General features: G+C 44.0%; 1 protein-coding gene across 1 annotated transcript in view; it reads left to right on the forward strand.

Annotated features, from left to right (window-relative positions):
- LOC121284675 (inactive dipeptidyl peptidase 10-like) overlaps window positions 1-17,687 on the forward strand; it is an 864,551-nt gene that overhangs the window by 824,005 nt on the left and 22,859 nt on the right. The window contains exons 21-24 of the mRNA XM_041200234.1: window positions 5,903-5,957; window positions 10,913-11,012; window positions 13,758-13,816; window positions 14,613-14,685. Coding sequence (XP_041056168.1) covers window positions 5,903-5,957; window positions 10,913-11,012; window positions 13,758-13,816; window positions 14,613-14,685 — 287 coding nt within the window. The remainder of the gene's footprint in view (window positions 1-5,902; window positions 5,958-10,912; window positions 11,013-13,757; window positions 13,817-14,612; window positions 14,686-17,687) is intronic.

Genomic DNA, 17,687 nt, shown 5'->3' on the forward strand with positions numbered 1-17,687 from the left:
TCACACTGGCAAAATGTATCCTCAAGGACGGCAAATGTCACTTTGGATAATTATGCTTCAGAAATAGGCCAGACCTGGTTTTGCCTGGTTTAAAAAAAAGTTTTATTTCGGAATCAATGCATATTTGCTTTTAATTTTGCTAAAAGGAATGAACAAACCCATTGTTACTGAGACTGAAAGTTAATTTCAGTTTTATCTTTTCTGAATGACAACGTTTGCCTCTTTACAAAATCAAACCCCTAGGCCGGAACTTTCCATCCCCATTGGTGTCAGGCATCATGGCGGGCATGAGTGAACAATATGGCAGGAAGGCCAAAAATCGGTTTCATGATGTTGTGAAACTAGTTTGCGATCGTCCGCTTCAACCATTGATGACAGGACACCTTTCCCACCGCCACACAGCAGGAACGTCATTTTAATACACCTGCATCTCATATAAGCCCTGCTCACTGGAATCATCCCCGCCATGTCAAATTTACCGCCCACATCGACGGCAAAACACGTCATCCCAGAACACACCTTGACAAGTGTGATGTGCAGAAGTTACGACTTGCCATTAGGGCCTTGCTCACATTGTGAACATCCAAGGAGCAGAAGATGCTGGCGCCCTACAGCTAACGGACCCTGGAGGAACATATTCATCGCATGCTGGGTGGATTCCGATGGACATGGCTCACGGAAGGTGGAAGGTCACCATTGGCGTCTGGGGTCTGCTTCGGGACATCAGTGTCTTAGTCTTGGTTTGCCATAGACGACGGTCGAGGGGATGGAGAGGATGGTCTATGTTTGACTTGGAGAGGAAGGTGTAGGGGGGTTGGGGGTTGTGAGGTTGGGAAGGTGGGAATGATGGTGTGAGGGCAGGGTGAGGTTGGGAGGGGAGAATGAAAGTGCTGGACGGTGAGGGTATAGGGGGAGGGAGTACGGGAGAGGAGGGTGTAACGGGAGAGTGCGGCAACTGAGGAGGTAGGTGTAAGGGAGGAGGAAGGTGTAAGGGAAGGAGTTCAGGGGGTGGGAGGAAGGAGGGAGTTAGAGGGAAGGAAGGGGTAAGGGTGGAGGAAGGAGCAAGGGGCGAGGAAGGAGTAAGGGGAGGGATGTCCAGGTGAATGTGCAAGGGAAGGGTCTGTGGAGTCGATGACTGCCTCCTGGGGAGCGAAATTAGGATGGTCATGGTAGGAGAGAATGCAAGAATGAGAGAGGGCAGAGGAGCCAGTGGGGTGGGAAGGTGAGGGTGCAACACTAGCGGTAGAAGGGACTGCAAGGATGGTTGGTGGGGACTCAAAGGCAGACACGGACCCTTGGAGTGGGAAGGAGGAGGTCGGGGTCAATGTGGATGGAGATGGGATTCTCGGGAAGGTAAGGAACATGCACATCCACCTGGACATCCCAGAAAGAAGAGTTCTGGCTGGTAGGTGACAGTGGGGAGGTGGAAGGCGATGCAGGGGGTGTCAACAGTGATGGGGTAAAGGATTTAAGTGACTGGGGGGGGTGGGGGAGTGGCGAAAGGATGGGGGTGCGGAAGATATACTTTACAACAACCTTCTTGTAAAATCAAAAATGAAAGAAGCCTCGTGTTGGGTGAGCACAAGTGCTGCATGGGAGTGTGTTCAGTGGATGGGTGGAGATACAGTTGAGCTCAGATGGACAACTTAAAGAGAATCCAAGCAGGCAGCATAGAAAATGCTCTGGACATTGGGATGAAGGTGATGAATGAAGGCTCCGTGTGCATGGGAGAGTGCTTGAACAAGGCTTCGAAAAGCCCTGCCGCGCCCACATTTCTGCCTCCAGAGTCACCCGTGGGCTGGCTGCGTGCAGCTGAACTGTTAGTGCTGGTGGGTGGGTATGCAGGGGGAGGACTCACGAAGCCTGTAAATGAAGCTGAAAGAGACCATTACACATTATTCAGTGAAAGTGAATATATTTTCAAATTATAAAGTGACAAATTGTGTTCACCCGTGCAACCACTTGTGATAAGAAATTCTTAAATTTTCTAGGCCTACCATTTCTTCTAGGTGCTGCCCTGACATCCGCAGCAGGGGTAGTCTGTGCAATGGTTAGACAGGCTGTGCAATGGTTGGCCCTGTTACCTCTGATGACTTTGATGTGGGTCCTCTGGAGAGCCCAAGCTTTGAAGGCCCCAGCTTGCTTTGGCTGTCCTCTTGTGGGCCAGCTGCTCCCTCTGTGGTGGCAGAGAAAAAATTGAAGGGGTAACAGGCAAAGGGGACTCAGAGGGAGAGGACAGCCTCTGAGATTCCTGAGTGGATGACCCAGGGGTGTCTAGCTGCTGCTCCCCCTCCCCTTGAAGGCCCCGACCTGACTGCTTGAAGGGAAGAGCACCTCAAGGGACATCGAGGTGGCCTGATTCCCTTTCGCATTGTCGCTGCCGGAACTCAACCGTGGCTACCTTGATGGTGTGTGTGCATCTCCGCATTCTGTTGGATTAGGTCTCCATGGCATCCCCCATCCTTCCAGTGAAGACCTCCAAATGTGCACATGCATGCACCATTTCATCAGAGAGCAGGTGGACGTACTCCTCCAACTTGCATGCCACTCTGTTGAGGGCTTCCAACAGCTCTGCGTGATGTTGCCCCGCCTTCTGCTGACTCTCCACGATAAGTTGGAAGGCTGAATCCAGAGGCTCGTCATCTGACTCCAACCTCACAGATGCTTCTTCCCCAGCAGCCCTCTGGGTGCCGTATAGCTTAGATATACCTGCCTCCTCCTGCTGCGGACACATAAGGTGACCACCAGATTGTGAACCCAAGCCTGCTCTAGGTCCAGGTCCCACTGATGTGTGTGCCTCTGCGCTGGTGCAGGGTGTGGGTAAGTGCAGTGACCGCTCTTCCAGGCTGCTTATTCTCAGCTCTTCAATGGAGGAGGTGTCCTCTTGGCTGGAAGTAAGGACCTGAATGGAGCTGAGGGACTGGCTGGCTGAGGATGTTGATCGCTTGGCAGAGCTCCCTGTGGATCAAAGTAGAGATAATTAGTGCATGGCAGCAAAGTCAAAAGCAAGGGAGTGAGCACTCACAGTTGCGTTGAGAGAGGGCTGATGTGGTGCAGGATCCTCATGTGGGTGTTCGCCGCTGACCTCACCATCGCCGTAGGCACAGTCGACGTCCTCACCAGTCAGCATGATGGAACGCCCCTCAAAGTGAGTGAGGGGTCTAATGTGGGCCACTGCACCCAGTCTGGGCCCTCTCCCTGCTGCTTTGAGCCAACTTCTCCTGTATGAAAACAGATGGAGAGAGTGTGAGCAGGATGTATGGTGCTGCATGGAATGTTTGTGTGCTGAATGGAACCATGGTCAGGATGAGATCACGAACTCCAGAGGATATGAGCCTGATGGAAATGTGAGGGTGTGTATGGAAATTAGTGGTGTTGTCCATTGAGGTGTGACATCCCTGAGGATGCATGATGGGTTTGTGAGTGTGTGAGTTGATAGCGATGAGAAGAATGACTTACCTTAGCGGAATGGATGAAAGAATTTGTCCTCTTTCTGCACTGGATGGCTGACCTCTTTTGCAGGGCATTGGTGCTGATCACCGCTGCCAGCACCTCCCATGCTGGATTGGTGAACTTACTTGTTGGCTTTCGCCCAGAGCAGGGGTAAAAGACTTCACCGTGGGCCTCTATGGCATCCAGTAGCCGCTTCAGGGAGGCATCGCTAAATCTTGGGGGCAGCATCCATCAATTCCCAGCAGCTTCCTACCCCTCAAAGAGCGCTCGCTCTTTGCAGGAGCAGCCTTTAAAAAAGGCAACCCGTTTTAGTGAAGGATTGAGGTGAATGTGGGACAGTGAATCAGAGGACCAGCGATCCAGCGTGTCCCAGGAATGCATAATTAATGAGGTGGGAATGGGACGATATGGCATGAAAACCTGCCATTGTGGCCATCGGGTAAAACATCCTTTTTCCCACCTGCTACTGCACTTAGTGCAAATCTGGGACGATTCCATCCCCAGTGTCCAAAGTTAAGCTGCTATTTTGAGTTGCATAACTTTGCTAATGATGTTACTAACACTGGTGCCTCTAAGACTACCAGGGATCCTATGAGTGAACTACTACTATAAGGCCACGGCCACCATTTTCCTTGGCTGCTGAAATTATACAGTTCACCAGTAGCATGTGACCATCCTTCACTACAACAACAATTTACATTTATACGCTTTTAGTCAGTTATCCTAATGACATGGATGAGAGTTTTGGAATTAAATGGGCCGAGGCAGTGGCAGAGATAGATGATATTAGAGTGGAATTAATGCAGCCTTAGCATTGGAGAGGATGTGGGCTAACAAGTTCAACTTGTGAACAAGTCAATTGTTAAGGCTGCAAATAGTTTGGTGACAGTGACCATGTAGGGGCAATTGAACCGGTGGCAAGGGTATGAAGTTTGTGATAATCTCAAGGATGATGACTTCAGCCTTTGCTATGTTTGATTGTGTTCAACCTGGACTGGATGATGCACAAGCAATCTGCTAACATGGAGGCAGTGGAGAGGTAGCAAAGAGGTAATGCTGGGCATCATCAGTGTATGGGTGGAAGCTGATCTTATATCTTTAAATTATGTTTCCAAGGGACAGCATGTAGTTAAGGAAGAGGAAGGATCCAATAATGGTCCCTTTGGGATCTCCAGAGGAGCCATTGTTGGAGGCTATTTTGCTTCAATTGAAGGTAAGAACAGGGCCAAACAATAGCAATCCCACTGAGTTAGGCAATGGAGGAAATGTGTTACAAGTGAATAGTCATGTCAAACGCTCCTGAAAGGTTGGGCAGGGATAGCACATTGTGGTCAGAATCACAAAGAATGTAATTTGTGATTTTTATTAGGGCCATTTTACAGCTATGGCAGAGATGAGTAACAAGATTAACTGATGGAGTTGTGTGCTTACAGTTGGGTAGTGTCAATATGTTCAAGGCCTTTGGAGAGGATGGTATTTAGTTTGCAAGGACAGCGAGGCGAAGGATGAATTTTATGAGGAGGTGGGGCGATGATGAAGATTTTCAATGGGAGGGGGCACTATCTGAGAAAAGAGAAGGAACTATTTACAATATTAGCTTACAAAAGATCAAGAAGGGAATTTGGATGGTCAGCAGTTTAATGGGGTCACAAGAGCAAGAACTGGTTCTATTGGACACGATGAACTCAGAGAGCCAATGAATAGCTAAACTATGGTAAACAAAGGACCAAATTCTAGTGGGTTACGCGTTTGAAAATGGAGTTTTAATTAACTTGGAGAAGAGTTTTTGCTAGGGTGGCTGCAAAAGCATAGTGCCTGCTATAGAGGAACATGCATAATGAGGGAAATAAGTAATTGAGGTGACCTCATCTGTGAATGAGACAATGAAACTAGTGGAGTCACATTAGATAGTAAAGTTGAGGTGCTAGCCAGGAATATGGGAATATGGAGAAGAAGGTTAGGGAATGACAAGAGCACAGTGAATTGTGAGGAGAGAGGTCAAAGGAAGCCCAGACGGAGCTTGGATTTACTGTGGATGAAAAGTTGTTCAGACTGCACAAGTTCACATATTCTCCACCAAGAATGACATCTGATTGCCAAGCAGCAAACAAGTTATCGAAAAGACTGTCTTGCTGTAGCACTTGTTGTGGTAGGGAAGCTTATAGTGCTACAAGTAACATGTACCAAACTTGATGGTTTTTTTTTGATTAGAAAAAACCTCCCCAACCTGAAATGATCTGCATTGAGCATAATACAAGCATTCGATGCAACTAGAGATTTTCAGTTCACTTCATATCTCATTTCACATAGTTATTAATGTTAATTTAATGGGGTCCATATTACAGACCAAGCTTTGTCACAGTTGTGATACCTTAAATATTTATTATTTTAAGATGGGAAAAGTTTTAGCTTAAATATTTTAATTCATTTTTTTCTTTTTTTATTTCAGATCATTGTTGAAATTACCATTTATTGATGCAAACAGAATAGGTGTTTATGGGAAGGTAAGCTTCAGCTGTAACAAATTATAGCTGTCAACAAGTTGAGATGAATTTTACACAGTGCTCTATGTCTTACAGCATTGTTTGGTCTATTTTGTTTGGCAGAACACAAGACTACTTACCCAAAAAATAATGATTAATTTAAATCTATTTGAGTGTATTTCACACTGGTACACTACAATTTCATGATAACTGCAAAGGAATTTGTTTTTTACAATATATGTCAGCATCACAAGCTATTTATTCCTTAGTCTGAAAGCGGAGAATCAATTATATTCAAGATAAAGTGCAAAAGCCCTTTTTTGGTTACCTGACTTAGCGATTAATAATATAATAATTTTTATCATTTTTGCAGCATCTGCTTCAGTTTTCTGTCATCACCATGTACTAAAATCAATCAGGTACAATCAACAAAATCTCAAGTGCTTAATTTTTTTTGACTTTGGCATTGTCCATTTCAGGAAACGATGGACTGTGCCCAGGGTGCATGTCACTTCTGTATTGAACATCATCTGTTGTACCTGCCGAGACCAATTTATAGATGGCAGTCCTTTCCTCAGCTGGCACAAATCAATAGTGTTGGTCTGAGGTTGACTGATGTTTTTTTTTTCCTTCCAGCAATCATTCCTTTTGTCCTCTGCTTTTTCCATGCCCTTCCTGGCTGTTTGTCTCTAGGCACTCTGATCAGCAGCAAGGACTTTACTTGCATCAACTCCAATCCTGATCAACTTGAACTCTCGCTTCCAGACATATTTATATCACAGACATAGGCCTGTTGGTCTCATGCCAATAGCAAGCTCCTCATAGACTATGCCTTTGGGGATGAAGCTCTCATCTATTTGGCCCACAGGATCCAGCTAACAGGGTCACTGCTGACTCAAGAGGGCAAACATGCTGGATATTCCAGCGTGCTAGTGTACTTCCATATTCAGCACTCTGTCTTGCTAAAAGATGCCCAATATTTGCCTGAGGCAGCGGAGTTGGAAGCCTTTCAGTTACCTTTCTTGACTCGCATAAGTTGACCATGCCTCGCTACTATAAAGGGGGGTGCTGAGAACACAAGCCTGGTACGTGGAATTTGGTATTTTCAGTTAGTTTTCTGTTGTTGGTCCCACACTTGACTTCTCCACTTTGACATGACAACCGTGGCCTTGGCAATCCTGGTGCTGATTCCAGCTTCAAAGGTTGCTGGTAACTGTTAATCCAAGGTCTGTGAAGCTGTCAACAACCTCCAGAGTGAAGTTCTCGATGTTAATTGAAGGTGGAGTCTCTACATCCAGGCCCAAACTTTGGGCTTCCTGACTTAGATTGTCAGTCTGAAGTCCTTGCAGGCCCAGGAGAATCGACCCACAAGCTGTTGCAAGTGAATTTCAGTATGGGATTCCAGCATGGTGTCATCAGCAAACTGCAAGTCATGAACTAGGGCATTATGCACTTGGGTCTTGGCATGCAGTCTCGCCAAATCGAACAGCTTGCCATTGGCTCTCTCATGCAGGTAGACACCCTCGTTTGAATCACTAAAAACATACAATAGAAGCAAGGGGAAAAATATGCCTAAGAGATTTGACTCCAGGACGCAGCCCTGCTTTACTGTGCTGCTAATCTTGAAAGCCTCCAATGATGCTCCATTGTTACTGACCAAACTGTGCACGTTCCTGTGGAAAGAAGAAATAATGCCCAGCAGTCCAGTCTATTTTCCACAGCAGTTTAAAAATTCCATCTCTTGCTGAAGGCCTTGGTGAGGTCAATCAAGGCAGTGGTCTGCATTGTTCGCAGCTCTTCTCCTGTACCTGCCAAAGTGAGAAAATCATGTTTGCTATCGATCTACCAGCTCTGAAGCCTCACTGAGACTTGGGATAGATGTGTGATACCAAGGTCTGCAGTCTGGTCAGAGCAACCCAAGCAAAGACCTTCCACACAGTACTTAACAAGGAGATGCCTCAGAAATTATTATAGTCACTGCAATCCCCTTTGTTGAGGCACAAATTGTTCTTTCCAGCAGAGACACAAAAGTTCATGTAGGCGCTACAGCAGTGCTGATTGTCCACTTTTGATCATTTCAAGTAGAATGCCATCATTTCCTGGGGCTTGATCACTGGTAAGATGGTCAATGGGCTTGTTGAGCTTTACTATGATGGGTTCCTCCATGACAGGAAATTCAGATGATCCTAGTTTGACACCGCACTCATGCCTTGGGAGTTGTCCAAAATAGCCTGATCAATGATGTTGGGGGACTCCTGCGTCCTTTCAGGGTCAGTGTTATGGCAAGTGTTGACCTGAGGATGATCTTTCTTCTTAGATTGATATAGTTTCCTTGTCTGAAACCTGACCTTGCTACACACCAAGGAGTGGTCAGTGTCACAGTCAGCGCTGTGGTACTTACGAGTGATGAGGGCACTGTTGAGGATGGTACGTCTTGTGATGATGAGATCTAGCTGGTGCTAGTGGTGTGATCTCGAATGTCTCCAACACACCTTGTCGTGATGCTTAGGTTGGAAGTAGCTGATCATCACACGGAGGCCTTGGTAACAGCATAACTCCAGCAACCTCTGTCCATTTTCATGTCTTGCTAATTGAAGTCCCCTAGAGAATGTACAGTTGCTCAGGAAGGATGGAAGGTGGGGAAGTGGTGGGGGCCTGTATAATGGGAAAGTTCGAGGATGGCTTTTCTGCCCAGAGACCAGGGCTAGATTTTCGATGCTTAGGCGGGTCCACAGATTCAGGAAAATACCTTGCACCAGCCTCAGGAGAACAGCCCCAAACAGCTGGATTTTCGTTCTGGAGGTGGGGCCGGGTGGCAGGTGCATGCTGGAGTCAAGCCTGCCAACCCTAGTAAAAGTTTGGAGGCAGCCCCAGGGGCTTCTGAGCACCAAGCACCTGCCTCAAAGCTCTGGACCTCGTCCCAGTGGTAATAAAAGTAGTTAAACCCTCACCCTTCACACCCCCTCACCTCCTACCCCTACCCATGCCAACCGATGCTCCTGCCCACAACCATAGTCCCCTTTATGCCCTTTTGTCCATCCTCCATGGCCTCTCATAGCCTCCATGCCAACCCATTCCCCTCTACCCATTACCATGGGCCCTTATAGCCTCTTTGCTAACTTAGTGCCAGTTCGTGCAACTCATGATTCCCCACTCACCCCCATGGACCCTTAGAGCCCCTATGCCAACAGTTCCAATTTATGCCTATCCATGTCCCCCACCCTTTGCCCTTATACCCTCCATGTCAATTCACCCAGTATCCATCATGGGCAGACCTCAGGAGCCATGTTGAGATGATTAAAACAAAGTTTTAGGTATCTATTATAAACTTCACTATATAAGAAAAACACTCGATTAAAAATCCACTCAATACATTTAAATCCCTTCAGGCACTTAATCCCTTATTAAAAACAAACATTTATTATCATAGCTAATCCCTTAATAACCTCTTGGAGCTGTCAATCAAACTGTGAACTTATAGGCCCCCCACTGTGATACTGATAGGTTGTGGAAGCAGTCAAACAGTAATAATACTATAATGGTAGCCCTCAGGCTTTTATCAACAAACAGCTATTAAAGTTGCAAGCACTGGCTTTTTTCAACTCTGAGACACATTAGGCTGTTTTGTATACAAAATTTAAAGAACAGGGGATTTAAATAACTTGACCGCTTAATAGTTCTACATATCTTATCCACCTTTTATACATGTTCACTTCTACTCTTAAAAATTGTAAGACACACATTGTGGGACATAGACCTCACTCCAACAAAAATTGGTCTGTTTGAACTCAGCATTGAGTTCAAATTGCCCTGCTGGGTTTGAGTTTCCCATATATATGAATCACCTCCCGCTCCCCACATTACCCACCGCCCCCCACCGCATCTTCTCCACCACCACCCCCCCCCCCCCCAGCCCCTCAAGTGAAAAAAGGATCTATCCCAAATGGGGGCAGGACTTCCTGATCCGGGGATCCGGCAGTATTTTGTTAAGGTGCAGAATCTCCATGACTCTGCAAAAATCTGGGCCCAACTGAGGCCCAAGGGTCTATGACCAGGCCATGTAGGCACCCCACCAGGTAAACCCTGGCAACTATACATGCAACCTAGTGGGGCCTCCCTCTTACGTAATTAACCCATGCCCAACAGAGAGACCCACTGGCAGAAAGCACCACACATGCAGGAAGACCCCCACCTGTCCTTTAAACCCAAACACCCTCCCTACCCTTGCCAGGTCTCCTTGATTGGCCCCGATGATCCCACCTCACCCAAGCTTCCTGTGATGATCCTGCTCCTAGAACTCACTGCAATGCAGGCAATGGCCTCCACTTCCTGTTGTGTGCCAGTGATGGACAGCTGCGATCCTCTGTGTGGCCAACAGGTCTCTGGGGTGGGATATCTGCCCCCCACCAGGGTCTGGCGGTTAGTTGTCCCCGGTGGATCCAGAACTCTGATAGCACCCAGTGGGTTGCCTGATTGGGACTGAATCCCAACAGGTCTCCCAGAAACAGCCTCAGCGGGTTGCCATTGGCTCTTCAGCCAATGGACAATCCCACTGCCATGATCATTAAATTTTCCACCCTCTGAATCATTAGGAAAAAGTTTGTATAAACATTCAACTATACACATTCTGGAGGTCATTTGTACCATGAAAGAGGGCAGAAAATTGACAGTATTAGATTGGCCACCCATTAAGTCACTGGAAAGGATAATTGGCTGGGGTGTATAATGGCTGGCAATCTTCTTTTGTCAGTTTTCCTTTTCATCAAAGTTGAAAATTTACTCAATTTACTTCCATTCGACTCTTTATTGTTTATGAAATTTTCAATTACTTCAAAATAAATCTGCATTTTTGGATCTAATTTAAAGCGAACTTTCAGTAGTAACAATGTAAAAAGATGTTATACCTGAATTAGTTATTTAAACATTTTAAAAACAGAATTTTTATAAAGTATTAAGATTATGTCTCACTTTGACAGGCATATGGAGGCTATGTCACATCCATGATTCTTAGTTCCACTGACAGAATCTTCAAATGTGGAGTCGCGGTAGCACCAATTACTGACTGGAAATTGTATGGTAAGTAAACAATAAAAATCATAAATCATTAAATGTAACTAATTCAATGCTGCAAGTTCAAATATTTTCCTTACAGTCTGTGCCAAAAAAGAGATATCTCCAGTCAATGTTTGAACTTTACGATTGCAAACAATACATTGGGGTACAAATTCAACTTAGGCAATGGTGCAAAAGGAACAGTGTCATATTGGTGTCTGTCAGACACCACATCTATTGTTTAGTTTCATTGGTGTAGAACAAGTGGCCGATGCACCCTCATCCATTTTGCACTCCCACCCAATATGTATGTCAACCCCATTAGTACTGAACGTGTATTCATAGTTAAAATTTCATTGCATATGCAAATAATGGGCCTGACACCTGAAGGTGCCTGTGCAAGATCAGTTTGTCTTGTGGCCCAGCAGGTGGTCCTTAAAGTGTGCTATCACAAAGGTAATTCTGTTTTTTAAAAAAAATACAGCTGAACCTGGAGCTGGATGGAACAGGAGTGCTCCCCTTTATCCTGGCTTCAGCCTTCCATGATCTCCGCCGACCACGAGCCTCTCTTCCGATCTGATAGCCTTCCTCCTGATATGATCATATCCCTTTCCAACTCAACCACACTTCTTCCTGCTTCTGTCTCCCCTCTTCCTAATCACCCAACTTCCAACTTTATCCACTTACTTGAGGACTGCTACTGGCATCACAGTAGCTCAATTTTTCAATCGTCTTGACTGGTGAGCAGTCTGATGTCTATTAGGTGGCTACAGCTCACTGGCATAATTTGAATAATTTAAATTTAAATGTCAGGTGAGCCTTGGGACCATTTGTTTAAATGCAGGGATCGAAGCCAACAAGGAAAGGCTTTTCCAAGCAATGTATTTATTTTGTTCAGCTAGTGTAGTGTGCACTGACACAGAGGGGTCAATCTCAGGGTATCTAATGATGAAATAATCATCTGTTATTGGTGGCCTTGCCGAGTAACTTTATATTCACTTTTGGGGAGATACAGGTCTTCAACTTTTTCCCCAAAGCTCTACTGGAGAGGTGGCAATAGCATCCCTTACACTGTATTATGATACTGCAGAAACATCAGTTTGGCTTTCTGATTATCCAAATTTTTGGATCTTGTTGCCAAAAATGAAGTCAATGCTGAGAAAAAATAATTCACAGACATTTGCTTCTTAATACAGTGGTTTTCTTTTACTTTGCTGGCTATCAAAGCTCAGAATATTAAGTCTTATAGAAGTGTTCAGAGAGGAAACATGCATGGGAATTTTATGGAGGTGCAATAGTGTAATGTTATATGGACAGCATATAAAACTTATCAGAGATATCAAATTCCTTGATTTGTTTTGTTTATGAGTTGAAGAAGATTTGAGATAATTAAATAAATTGAAGTTGAGAAGCCAGATGAAGGTCAAATAAGTTTGAGTTTTTAAAAGCCATACAGGCCACTAATAATATATTTTCTTAATAATGACAAATATCTGTCCTTGGACTATAGATTCTACTTCCAGAAAAGAGTGCATATTCATGGTTCTCTTGAGAAATTCTGAGTGTCAGTCATTTATCTTCTTCTCCTATTGACTTCAACGCCTTCCTTTTTGGACAGTAATTGTTGAGCTGCCATTGCAATTGATGACATGCTTAACATTTCTCTATAGATTCAGTCACACGTTATTTATTGAAATGAAGACCAGCTAATTTCTCAGCCAGACACTCATCACTCTAATCTTGACAGGTTAACTCAGGCTCTGCTGCTGTCTGCCACACCTCTTGACTGCTGACATAAAGGGCCTTGTTTAACCTTTTGCAAGTGGGTGGGTTTTAAATGAATTAAAATCTCACCTATAGATACAAACTAAAAGCGAATGAGCAAAATTAGAAAGGAAATTTGGTTTCAGGAAAAGCTTTCTCCCAGACTTAGCTTGTCTGTCAGGTTTCTTCCTAGATTTTGAATTTAAATGGCTTGTCAGAGGCGTCTTTAAAATTTTAAAGCTAGATTAAAATGAACTTCTCCATTTTTTGCTGGAATTTTTAGTATTCATTATTCAGTTCATATTGATAATAGGAAGTAAAATTGACGTTCCATACCATACTAATAACTGCAGTTAGAATGGTTGGGGAATTTGGCAAACAATAGACTCTTTCAATGAAATAAAAGCAAAAAACTGCAGACGCTGGAAATCCAAAACAAAAATACCTGGTAAAACTCAGCAGGTCTGGCAGCATCTGCGGAGAGGAGCACAGTTAACATTTCGAGTCCGAATGACCCTTCATGAAACCTTGATTACATTGTCATTGCCCTATTGCTATACCAGTATGACATTGTGCCCAAGTGGTACTCAAGGTGTCTTGATAAATATGAGGCAAGGTGATTGGCTAATACTGCCTCTTTAGAAATCAGTTCACCGATTTCTATTTTATCATAAATCAAGTTTGGTATTCGGTCATAAACACAAACAGAAAATGCTGGAAAAGCTCAGCAGGTCTGACAGCATCTGTGGAGAGGGAAACAGAGTTAACATTTGGAGTCCATATGACCCTTCTTCAGAGCACCTTCTTCAAAGCATTTTGCTTTTATCTTGCTATTTGGTCATGTTTTTAGCCACAAATTAATTATTAAGTAGAAGAGCTGGCATTGACACCTAAGAGGACTGACCACTTCATGGAAAAAGGCTGAGGGTTTGGGTCAGTTATTGTTGGTTCACAAGAATGAAGACACCGTGAAAAAGTGGATTAAATTGATTTTCCTTCTTACAGCTTCAGCATTCACAGAGCGATACCTTGGATTACCATCACGAGATGAAAACATTTATCAAGTGAGTTCTTTAAAAGCACTCAAAAGGCACAATGGCTATGTACCAATTCAATATTTTTAAATTTAGAGCAGATATGCTCAGGACAATCCCACCCAAAATCAGAAGGTATTATAGATGAGAATGTCTGAAGGATGATGGCTGAATGACCTACCACTGTCTCACTTTCCCATCCAGGATGTCCCTACCCTACTTCCACCAGATTGGTCTGGCCAATTCATCCCCACCTATGCATGCAAATAGCCATGAGGCATAGACCCAGCAGATCTCTCTCTTCTCTGCCACAGCTATCACTGTCTCTCAATGCTGCCACTTAGAAGGTGCTAATAGATTCCTTGAAGCAGTGATAAAGGCCTAGAGCCCCCTAAATGGAAGGAAAGGGCATTATCTTGCCTCCTTGCATTATATTCTTCCCCAAAGGCTTACATGTTGCAGGCCACAGTCTCTTTGTAATATCATTGCTGCACCAACATTGGGATTTCTTCACCCAAATAAGCGAGTTTCCTCTTAATGGTGGAAGCCCTACCAGGCGCCCAGTGTAGTTATACAATGAGCCTCAATCCAAGAGAATAAGTCAGAACGGGGATAGAGAAGAGGGGCAGACTAAAGCCCTGTCCTGCTGAAACTCCACCCACAAAGGAGAATCCTCCCTTAACACTTATGTTTCACAACTAATTTCCCTCTAATCTCATTTTTATGCTGTGTGCATTTAGATGTGCCAATTATGTTATAATATAAATAACCAAAGAATAGTGTGTTTAAAATTCATATTAGTAACTCAATTTTTGATTGCTTGTAGGAATCTAGTGTGCTCCAAAACCTTAATGAAATTAAAGATGAGAGTTTTCTGATTGTACATGGGACTGCTGATGGTAAGACTTACTTTACCATACCTCTCAAATTCAAGCACAATGCTGTTTGCTATTTCCCCAAAGTACTTTAAACATTTTTTTTCAATAGTAGTTTCAAAATTAGAGTTATAGTTATTTTTGTATCCAAGATTTTGGTTAAAGTTGAAAACTTTTTTTTATTGTGGCCAAAAGAAAATCCATGGCATGTCTGCCAGAACTCCAGAATGGATACAACTTTCCCTCCTTTACTCTCTCTGTTTCTATCTCTCTGTTACTCTGCTTGCTTCTCTCTGTTACTCTCTCCTACTATGTTGGTTCTCTTAGGGGCCAATTGTGCAAAGGTTGTTCACTTTTCACCTCTCCGCCACAGCATAGATAGCAAAATTTACAACTGTTGTTCTCCTTGGAACAAAAGGAGGTTGAGGGGAGATTTGATAGAGGTGCGCAAGATTACATTAGGTTTGGATAAGATAGGCAAAGAAAAGATGCGTCCATTATCTGATGGTATAAGTGTTACAAATATGAAGTTTATATGATTGTTATGTTTTATGACTGTGACTTTAGTTCAGGATAAAATGAAGGGGTCATGTGACCTGTTCTGAATTCTGCCTAACTGCAGGCCTGATTGGCGTGGCTATCAAAGATTAAGTGGAGACCCAGTTTGTTTTGCTGGAATGAATGAGACAATGGCAACAGCACCGTGCTAACAATGGTTCAACAGTAAGTCTCCAAAGTCTCAGGAAGGTGTTGAGAATGTCAGGTTGTAAACAATTATGCTTTAAACTGTTGATTTACTTCCAAGATAAAAGATAGGTGGGGTTTGAAGGATAGCTAATCAGCATTTCTACCTGAATACAAAGCCTATGTGATTCATGTTGCCATGGAGATGGTTTTAAGAGGGGAAGTTTCTAAGATATCTCTGAATCTCAGACACAGGCAGTCTGCCAGGATCCAGGAGAGAGAGAAAGAGAGAGAGAGCAGCTAGAGGCTGAAAGTCTTTAAGGTTCACCATGCAGAAACATGGGTGGGAGCTCACACTTTGATTGAAAAGACCAAATTCGGGAGGATTTGAAACTGAGCTGGAAGATTCACCCAGCATGCGCTAGAGGGAGTATCTCCTGGAAAAACCCTCACCGTAAAACACAGTTCTGGCGTTAGAAGTTACCAGGCTGGAAAAGAAGAAAAACAGAAATAAACCCTTTGGAGCTAAGAATCACTTCAGACTGGTCCTGGGAGGATTGGATATCTACCTAAGGGAAAGTGTAAAGTATAATTGTGAAGTGGAATTTTTATTTGTGTTTAAAAAAGGGGGAAAATTCTGTTTGGTAGTTTAAAATATAAGTTCAAAAATCAGTTCTGTTGAAGGGTCATGAGGACTCGAAACGTCAACTCTTTTCTTCTCCGCCGATGCTGCCAGACCTGCTGTGTTTTTCCAGGTAATTCTGTTTTTGTTTTAAAATATAAGTTACCTACATGAATAATGTTTAGTCAATATTGCTCCTAGTTTGCTTATTATAGTAGACATCTTAAAATATGAAATATTATCGTGCCATCCTTTCAGCTATTAACTGGAAGTTTAAATTTCTTTTTAAAAGTTACTGGTCTCTATGGGGATCATAACACAAGGACTAGGGGATGTACATTTAAGGTTTTGGATAAGAGATGCTGGAGACATGTGAGGAAGAACATTTTACGCAATGAATTATAATGAACCCACTGCCTACGAAGATGATGGAAGCAAAGATGATCAATGATTTCAAAAGGAAACTGCATAAGCACTTGAGGAAAATAAATTTGCAGGGCTACAGGGATAGAGAGAGGTAGTGGGGCTGACTGGACTGCTCTACAGAGAGCTCGCATTGACACAATGGGCAGAATGCGCTGTTTCTGTGCTTTTATGAGAATATAACTCTATGACAAAACAGGCCAATGTAGGCCCGGTTCCTGGCCTTACATTAAAGATTCCAAAAGCTCTTTTGAAAATTGAGAGTCCCCCAAAACAAGACCATCAATACAAGAGGGGTAGAGTCAGGAAAAATACTCTGAATGACAGAGGCTCCCACATACTTAGCTTGGAAGCAGATGGGGGCCAGTATGGCAGAAGATACATTGAGTGAAACAAGATGGAAGGGATGTGGGCTGGAACTTCAAGGACAGATTTGGCGGCGCGCACCCGATTGGGGGCGCCGATCAGGTTTGCGCTTGCTCCCGCCTTCCACCCCGTGCCCCCCCCCCCCCCCCCCCCCACAACGGGAGGAGAATCCTTCTCCAGGTTTCCAATGGCCATATTCACAGGCAATGTAGCCCTGTCTCTAAGCTGTGCCCCCTGTAAGAAGGACTTGGAGCAGGAAGAATCAATTAATTGTTACTTCATTGTTTTAGTCAGCATAAAAAAGAGATTTTGACCTGGAAATTCCTTTGGAGTTCTGCCAATCTCCCAATTGAAAAGCGGAACACCAAGTGAAACAACATAAAGAAATATTTTCAACCATTCAATCCATTTCTTTGGGGGCCCTGCTGGTCTCCCACCAAAGTTAGCACAGATCAGGAGAATCCCTGCCTTTCTTCAATGATGTAAAAATTTTGCATTGGTACACAAATGGATGAGCAGGTATAAACAACACCCACAGGAATACTGAATAGAGCTTCCCAGTTGTTCTGTTGGAAAATGTGCAAAACTAAACAATACAAACTAAACATGATTCCAGTTTTGATTGCCAAACTGTTGTGAGCTGGTTGAGCTCACCTGGGGTTGTATTCAGGGGTTACAATGGGCCCTCAGAATTCAAACAGTGACTGGAGTGGGGCCGGACAATCTCTGCTGCAGGTGGGGCCAGAAAACCCCTCCCAGAGCTTCTTTCTATTAACCCATCTCAAAAATTCTGTTGAAATATAGCCAGGACAGAATCGATCTGGACTATATTTCCAATGGTTGAAAAGCCGAGCTATGCCTAATGACATGAAAATGAATTGGTTGCTGCACTGCAGCACTTTATATTTTACCACTCTGGCTGAAAACAAAG

The sequence above is a fragment of the Carcharodon carcharias genome, chromosome 12, assembly GCF_017639515.1.
Source record: "Carcharodon carcharias isolate sCarCar2 chromosome 12, sCarCar2.pri, whole genome shotgun sequence".
Classification (NCBI taxonomy): Eukaryota; Metazoa; Chordata; class Chondrichthyes; order Lamniformes; family Lamnidae; genus Carcharodon; species Carcharodon carcharias.